The following is a 7,731-nucleotide window of genomic DNA, read 5'->3' as shown; positions in this document are numbered from 1 at the left end:
TTGCTGCCACACGCGTAACCCTTGCGATCTGGCACGCGGTGGTTTGAGTGCGGTAGCCAGCCATGTTAAGCTGACATCTGTCAGTCAGGGGAAGATCTACTCTGTCATAGACCAAAAAAGACGCATTAGATGAGCACAAGAACATCGGGACTGCCATTTCCTGGGTCAGACCCTAGATCCATCTTGCCCGTCTCCCGTGCCACAGGCTGGCAGCAATGGATGCTACACGGGAGTGACGAACTGGGTCCGAACAGAGGTTTGTTTCCCCCCTACTTCTCCCGCTTGCAGCCTCCAGCGTTTCATGTCTGGGAAGCTGCGATTCAGGGGCCACGCCCCTCGCTCCCCAAGCTCAACAGCAACAACAGACGCCGCTTTCCTCCAAGAGCGTGTCCCATCCCTTCACGAACCTGGCTAGACTCTCAGCTTCCAACACTTCTGCCGGCAACAAGTCCCACCCGTTAACGACCCGCTGGGTGAAAAACAACATCTCGCGTTCCTTCCATGCCGGCTGCCTGCTCGCCTCCCGTTGCGACCCCTCGCTCTCGTCTAGACAGACTCAACCCTACGCCCCGACCGACTCCCCCTTCGCCATCGGGCGCTTTACACGCCCGCATCGCGTCCTGCGCGAATCCGGCAGCGCTAACCGAAAGCGGAGATCTTCGCGCGGGCCGGGCAGGACGCAATGGGGAGTCGATATCTCACACACGCGAAACACGTCCCCCCTCAAGGGAACGGGCCCGGCCTCGTCCGTCCCTCCCGCTTCGGCTCTCGTGGGGCATTTGGGCAGAGGCGGACTCGGGACCCGCTACAACGGCAGGGGCGGGACAGCTGCTTCTACCAGGTCCTCCGCAGAGCGGCTCCGGGTTTGTGGGGGGCGAGTGCTGGGAGAGCTTAGGGGGCTTCCCCCCCCCGCCCGCTCACCCAGGGGCACGGGGTGGGTCTGCCTCGACACGGGGACGGGGCTGGGAGAGCAGAGGCAGCAACCAGGGACGCCCAGAAACCGCCTAGAGCTGCCCCGCCACAGCACGGCCCAGCACGGCGGAGACCCCTGAGGGGACAATGCCCCCTCCCCCACTGAGTGCTGGGAGAGCTTAGGGGGCTTCCCCCCCCCGCCCGCTCACCCAGGGGCACGGGGTGGGTCTGCCTCGACACGGGGACGGGGCTGGGAGAGCAGAGGCAGCAACCAGGGACGCCCAGAAACCGCCTAGAGCTGCCCCGCCACAGCACGGCCCAGCACGGCGGAGACCCCTGAGGGGACAATGCCCCCTCCCCCACTCCCCGCCGGCCCCTGAGGGGACAATGCGCCCCTCGGCCCGTGAGGGAGGAGGCCCCGGCGCAGGGCCGCACGCACCGGCCGCGCTGTAGGCGAAGGCGGCGGGCGGCGCCGAGTGCTCCGCCAGCCCCCTTCCGCCTCGGAGACCTCTGACCCCTGACCCCGGGAGGTCGCGCAGGCGCGGGGCGGGGCGTGTGCGTGCGTATGTAGTGGGGGCAGGAACGTGCCCGGTCACGTGAAGAGGTGGTATGCTCTCGCGAGAGTTGCCGGCAGGGGCAAAGGTCACGGGGTTGCCTCGGTGACGGGCAGGCCGCAGTATGGGCCTGCTCTGGCTGCTGCAAGCCTGGGGGTCGCGCCCCGCCGCCCGCGCCTGCCGCGCCGTGGTCTTCGACATGGGCGGCGTGCTGCTGCCCTCCCCGTACGCGTGCGCCCGAGGTGAGTGCCCGGCCCCCGTCATCCCCCCCACCCGGGGCGGCCGGTCTCCAGCAGGCCTGGGAGGAGACGGGCTGGACGGGGACGGGGATGGGTAAACACGACCTCCTCGCTGCGCAGACTGGGAGGTGCGGAACGGCGTCCCGCCCGGCACCGTGCGGCGCGCTGTGGCCTGCGGCAGGCACGACCGGCCCTGGATGAAGTACATGCGGGGGGAGCTGACGGCGGACGAGTTCGTGCGAGCCTTCGCGCGGCAGTGCTTCGACATCGTAAGCCCGCCGCCCCGCTTCCCGGCTCTTAACGCTTCTCTCAGGCCTCCGTAAACCCTAGAGACGCCGTAGCACGCGCCCACCGCTCCGCAGGCTTCACGCTGCTCCCGCCTCCCCGGCGTCGGCACCCCTCGTGTCACCGGGTGGGTTGAGAAATAAAGGAGTTGCGAGCTGTTTCCCTTCCTAGTGTCATCCCTGGACTCCGGCACCTTCCCCCTGTAGAGCTAGTCGGCGCAGGAGCTCCCGGGCGCCGTAGCACGAGCAGCGTAGCCGGCGAGCTCTGTTACAGGGAGAGGCAAGCATCGGCCGGTCCCTTTCTCCGGGTGATGCGTGACGTTTTATTTTCTCTGTAAAGAGGCTGATGAGCGTTTGGGGGGGTGTTTCTCGCTCCTCAGACAAACTCCCCCGTTCCGGTGGACTCCTTTCTCTCCGACCTCACCAGCAAAGAGATGTCGCAGCAGCTCCCCGCGATGACCGAAGCGATACGGTGCATCCGGGCAGAGGGCCTGAAGACAGCGGTTCTAAGCAACAACTTCTACCTGCACAGCGGGGCGAGCTTCTTGCCCCTCGACCGAAAGCAATTTGATGTGGTAAGCCCAAATGTGCTCGGACGTACGAAAGGCACCCTTCGCGATACTTGAGAGGCAGGTGCCGAGCTAACGACAGCGGTGATAGCAACGCCTCGGGCACTAGTGCGCTGCGTTGGGTACGTCCTGTGAGGCACAGCTCTTGTAACGGACCCACTGGGTGGGTTTTAGTGAGTAGCGGGCGCCTACGTTTTCAGTGGGTCGTCGCAAAGTGCCGGCGTACTGCGTAGACCTGCTTCTGCTTACGTATTGTGCTGGGGTCCCGTGCAAGAGGCGTTATATAATTAGCGCGTCTACCCTTTTGAAGCACTCTCCACCTCGATAGGTCTGAAAGCACGTTGCACGTGACATGCAGGCTGTGCCTGGTGTGGTGTCCCATAGCTGGCCAGCTGGCATCTTCCCGGGGAGAGAGAGGGCCATTGTGGCTACAGTGCAAGCCTCTGCCCTTAGTGCAGGAGCTGAATGGGCTGCGGGGAGTCAGCACGCTGGACTTTTGCATATGCATATGGGGTTTTTTCCCCACTGGAGGTTGCCGCTGTGTGTCCCAGAATCCAAGATTCGGTCTAGGCAGGTAGGAGGCCTGGCCCTGGCGTGGACTCATGAAGAGGGATAGATCAGTCCTACGTGAATGTGCTCTCCTTTGCGGGGTAAGCTAATGCAGGCACCGTGCCGGGCTGTGGGCAGCATTGTGAGGTCGGAGCTATTGGATGCTCCTGAACTACGGCTGTCGTGTACGAAGAAAGTGATCTTTCCTCCACCACGCGCTGGCTGGTAGAACATTTGCTCCTCGAATACTCCAGGCAGGAGCCTTCCTTGTCGTTGGCTCTCAGTTAACCGCTTGGCTTCACAATCATTTTAGCTGCCTTGTGGCTTGTCTTTTTAGACCTAAGTCAATAATCAGGTTTTTGCTGGCCTGTCACTTTAAACCTGTCTGAGCTTTCAGCACATTCCAGGCTCGGCCGGGACCTTTGCACTCACTGTTTCCTCACGTTTGTTTTAACCACAAGTTATACCTCGTTCACGCATGTTTACTCGGGGCAATCATGAGTGCTCTCTGGTTAGATGAACTATTCGGCTTACTCTAGATGTGGCCCTATTCTTTCAGATCTACTCCTAATACATTAAGAGGAAAGTTTAGGTACTTTCAGTTCAGCCCCTTCTGAATGACATAACCTTGAACACAGTCCTCTTTTGCTGTGTGCGCCAGCAGACCTCTAAAAGTTTGGCCTTGTTTTATAGCCTTAATGAGGCAGGGGGAAAAAAAGCGTGTGTGAAGAAAAGTCACCTTGTTAACATAGGGATTATTTTCTGTTCAGTTTTCATAGTGAAACTGGCCTCTTAAAATACCCTATTCTAATGCTGTATTCTGTTTCTATAATGCCTTTTCTTCCACACAGTTTCAGAGCACAGAAATGACTCCATATCCTGTGCACAGAACACACCCTGCAATGAAATGTCATCACCTGTGGAATGCGGTTGCTGTATAACAGCTTCCGGCAACATGAGGCAATACTAATATAGGACAGGAAGTGAAGGAGAACGTATGCCTTAGCTCTCTTTCTGCAGTGCCTATCAATGTGGTCTCTAAGCAATAAGCTAATATTGCATCCAATTCGAAGTAGAGTGGGAATTGATGGAGACAAATGTTCTTCTCTAGATTAGAAGGGGGTCAGAAACCCTGGGCCTAAGGTCTCTACTGCTGGGATGGCTGATAAGTGTCACAGTCAGGACTGTACTTTGCATCTCCTCTGACAGCAGTACATGAGCTGCTGGTTTAGCACTAACTCTGGGGGAAAGAGGACCATCCACCGTGTCTTCTCACAGCCATATTCCTTGATGGCTCTCCAGCAAGAACTGGTTGGTGCTGCTCAACCTGTGCTATCTGGCACTGTCCCAGCTGAGGCAAGAGGCAGCAAAACACTCATTCAGCTGCCTGGGTCAGCTCCTTCCCACCCTGTAAGGATGACAGCGAGCACAGCCCTGCCAGCACCCTGCCCCTTGTTCATTGTGCTACACAGGAGTGTCACACTTACTCGTGCCCTCTGTTCTTACGACTTCCCTGATGTTCGTGAACAGGAATTGCGGTGGCTTTTTGTGGAACTGCTTCCAACATGGTTGGTTTTTGTTGTAGATAGTCGAGTCCTGCCGGGAAGGGATATGCAAGCCAGACCCTCGTATCTACACGTTGTGCTTGGAGCGTTTGGGCGTCCAGCCAAATGAATCCATCTTCCTGGATGATATTGGCCAGAACTTGAAAGCGGCAGCCCAGCTCGGCATGAACACACTGAAGGTACAGAGCAGCACTGGCACAGTCACCTGGGGGTTTGACTTGAATGGGCTGCGTATGGTTACCCGAGTCTAGCCAGACTTGCGGTATTTCATTCACTGCCCATGCCCATAGTTTTGTTTGGCAAGTGAGCGCTGTCACTGCAAGGCTGAACAAGGGGTCACTGTCAGGGTCTGAGTTTTCAGGCTCCATTCCCCGCTCTGCCTCCAACTCTGCACAGCCTTGGGCATGTTAGTTATCTTCTCTGCGTCTCAGCTCCTCGCCTGGGAAAGAACAAAATTTGCCCAACAGAGGCCTGGGAGACTGACCTCACTTTGGAAGCAAGCTGCGTGGGGGCTGACTGGCTTACAGGGTGAAAGAGGGTTTTGCTGAGGAGAAGGGAGGTGGAGACAGAGGATGGGACCCCTGGAAGGACTGAGTTCTGCTTCCCTCTGGCCCTCTCTGGGGACATTCACACACATGTCCCAGCCTGTATTTGTAGTGCAAAGCCTTTTTGTCTTCCAGGGGAAGGGCTTAAAGGGCTGCAGAGAAGACACATGGAAATAACAGGTGCTCAAAGGAGACTAAAGTAGCCTTAGTTTTGCCTTCAGCGCATGGTCATCCCAAATGGCCCATATGGACCAAACAGTTGGAAGTTTTTTACCCATTTACAACCTAACCTCTTGCCCCAATATCAGGTCGATGATCCAGAAGTGGCTCTCAAAGAGTTAGAAAACTTCCTGGGTTTCCCTTTGCGGGGGGCTGTTCCATTCACTCGCTCTGTGAGGCCAACCATGGAAATCCCACAAGTGCCTCTGCAGAAGTACCTGGAAAATGTCCTAGGCAGCCACACAACAGGTATCACAACTCTCCTGCCCTACAGCCCTAAAGATTTGTTGTCTCTTTCCTGCACAAGACTAACGGGTGTGTAACAATCCTAACACTGACTACTGGGATGTAACAAAGCACTCTCATGACTTGAGCACCTTCTCATGCTCTTTTCAAAAGGCTGGTCTGTTTGAAGCATTCTTGGTAATGCTTTCTGAGATCTCATGTATGATTCTGCCTCATTCTAATTCCAGACATTGGAATTAGCCTCATTCTAATTGCCAGCACCGTGATTAGCTGGAGTGCAGAGGGGTGTGCGGCCTGGCCAGAAGCCTCTGAGTACAAGGCCTCTAGATGGCATTTATTAGAGTGGGGTTTTCTTTGCTCAACCCTTGTTAATGGGTAAGAACTAGTGATTGATGCTGCTGGCAGGCGCTCACTGCTTGGCCAGGGGATTCCAGTCGCTGCCATGGCCACGCAGCTCTGGGACTGCCTTTTGGGACCAGAATGAAAGTGCCTTGTCATCTAGAAAGCCTTAGATTAAGGCAGGTTTTAAAGCAACAGTGCCAGATCCACTGTCATTTAAATATGACCACTTGCTGTAGCTATGCTGCTAACCACAATGTGGACTATTCTGAGAGAGAATTCAGCGTCTATCATTTCCCTTTTATGATTCAGGCAGGTTGTTTAAGTGGCTACTTCACTCTGCTGCAACATTGTAAACAGACCGGGAAACTTTGCTGTTGTTTCCAGCCCATTTCACTTCCATCTCTTCAAGCCCTGGCTGGATTGTGTGAGATGTGGAAGGTGAACGTTGCAGGCATGTGCTTTAAAAAAAATGCCTCTTTCATTTCAATGTCAAAACAAATCATGACAATGTTTCCTTTGGCACTGGGCTTTAAGAACCTCAAACGCTGAGTCTCTGCTGACAGACGGTCTCTCTTTGATGGTTGGCTTGGAGAACCAGTTCTTAGAAAAGGCCCAAATGCTTGTTTTCCCCACTGCCCATTATCCCTGGCACCTGAACCAAACCAGACACTTTTAAAACCTCAGGATTAGTTTGGATTTAAAAAAAGCCAACCAGTTTTTAAAACCTTCAGGAAGTCCTTGTGCCTTGTAACTATTCCAAAACCAGTGCCTATTCTGCTTCTTTCATCTGCCCCTGATTTCCAGACTCTCACTACAGTTTAATGTAAGGACAGGGGATCGTTGACTTAGATGCTATAACCTCATGGGTCAGAGGCTTTGGCCAAACAAAGACACCAGTGTTACCTAATGAGAGTCCATTACGTTTCTGCTCTGTTCCAAAAAGTGACTCAGAAAAACCACAGATCGGATGTGCTCGGTTTTCACATAAAAACATGAGTTTTCTCACCGATCAGAGCCATGATGGAGTCTCCTGGCTCCAAGTATCAGAGAGACATAGGTAGCCATGTTAGTCTGCCATCAGGCAGAAGGCTGGATAGATGTGCACCTTATAGACTAACTGGATTGTATACATATAAATTAGTTCCTGTATCATCTGTCACCACCAGGGTTTTGCAGTGGGGTATTAGTTGGCAGGCCTGTCTATGAATTTCTCTTGCCCATGATGGCAAAGTAGGAATAAGATGCAACAAAACCCCTGCTTTTTGTCTTTAAAGCCAGCAGCACTGGACAAGAACTCACAGGGAACTAAGTCAGGAGGGGCTGTTTTCACCCTCTCCCTTTTCACACTGACTGCACTTTAAGCTGGTGAAGAACTTGTGCTGACAGCACTCACAGCAGCTTACTGAATCGGAGTAATCGGGGCTGCTAGTTAATCACTGGAGTGCGAGTGGAAGATGGGAGGGAAGCCAGGCCAGTAATGAAAGGTTCAAAGTTCACCAGCAGCTGCAGACCTCCACCAGGGAGCTGCCCTGGGCTGCTGCTGGAGCTGTGTCTCCCTTTGCCCCATTGGCAATAGCCAGAGAGGTTCCTGTGGCATAGGGCACAGGCTTGGGGCCTAGGGGAGGCACAGCCATGCAGAGGGACCGAGCAGGAAAGCCCCTGCAGAACACAGAGCAATCCCAGGCTCCCAGGCGCCCTGCCTTGACT

The 7,731-nt window shown here is 55.1% G+C and overlaps 2 protein-coding genes across 7 annotated transcripts in view; one reads left to right on the top strand and one right to left on the bottom strand.

Annotated features, from left to right (window-relative positions):
- The window catches only part of BRAP (BRCA1 associated protein), a 17,945-nt gene extending 16,547 nt beyond the window's left edge, over positions 1-1,398 (bottom strand). Inside the window, exon 1 of the mRNA XM_006015176.1 lies at positions 1,352-1,398. The gene's annotated coding sequence lies outside the window, so the exon portion shown is untranslated. The remainder of the gene's footprint in view (positions 1-1,351) is intronic.
- Positions 1,399-1,522: 124 nt separating this feature from the next.
- ACAD10 (acyl-CoA dehydrogenase family member 10) overlaps positions 1,523-7,731 on the top strand; it is a 17,859-nt gene continuing 11,650 nt past the window's right edge. For 4 of the 6 annotated variants that reach the window (XM_025198826.1, XM_025198820.1, XM_025198815.1 and 1 more), the window contains exons 1-5: positions 1,523-1,708; positions 1,826-1,974; positions 2,370-2,564; positions 4,693-4,851; positions 5,526-5,685. In XM_025198826.1, coding sequence (XP_025054611.1) covers positions 1,591-1,708; positions 1,826-1,974; positions 2,370-2,564; positions 4,693-4,851; positions 5,526-5,685 — 781 coding nt within the window. In that variant the 5' untranslated portion in view covers positions 1,523-1,590. The remainder of the gene's footprint in view (positions 1,709-1,825; positions 1,975-2,369; positions 2,565-4,692; positions 4,852-5,525; positions 5,686-7,731) is intronic. The other 2 variants (XM_025198810.1, XM_025198806.1) reach the window with 1 other exon arrangement.

Source organism: Alligator sinensis, unplaced genomic scaffold (genome assembly GCF_000455745.1).
Source record: "Alligator sinensis unplaced genomic scaffold, ASM45574v1 scaffold628_2, whole genome shotgun sequence".
NCBI classification, from domain to species: Eukaryota; Metazoa; Chordata; order Crocodylia; family Alligatoridae; genus Alligator; species Alligator sinensis.
The sequence above is the reverse complement of the archived record's forward strand: the minus strand, read 5'-3'. Positions and strand labels throughout refer to the sequence as shown.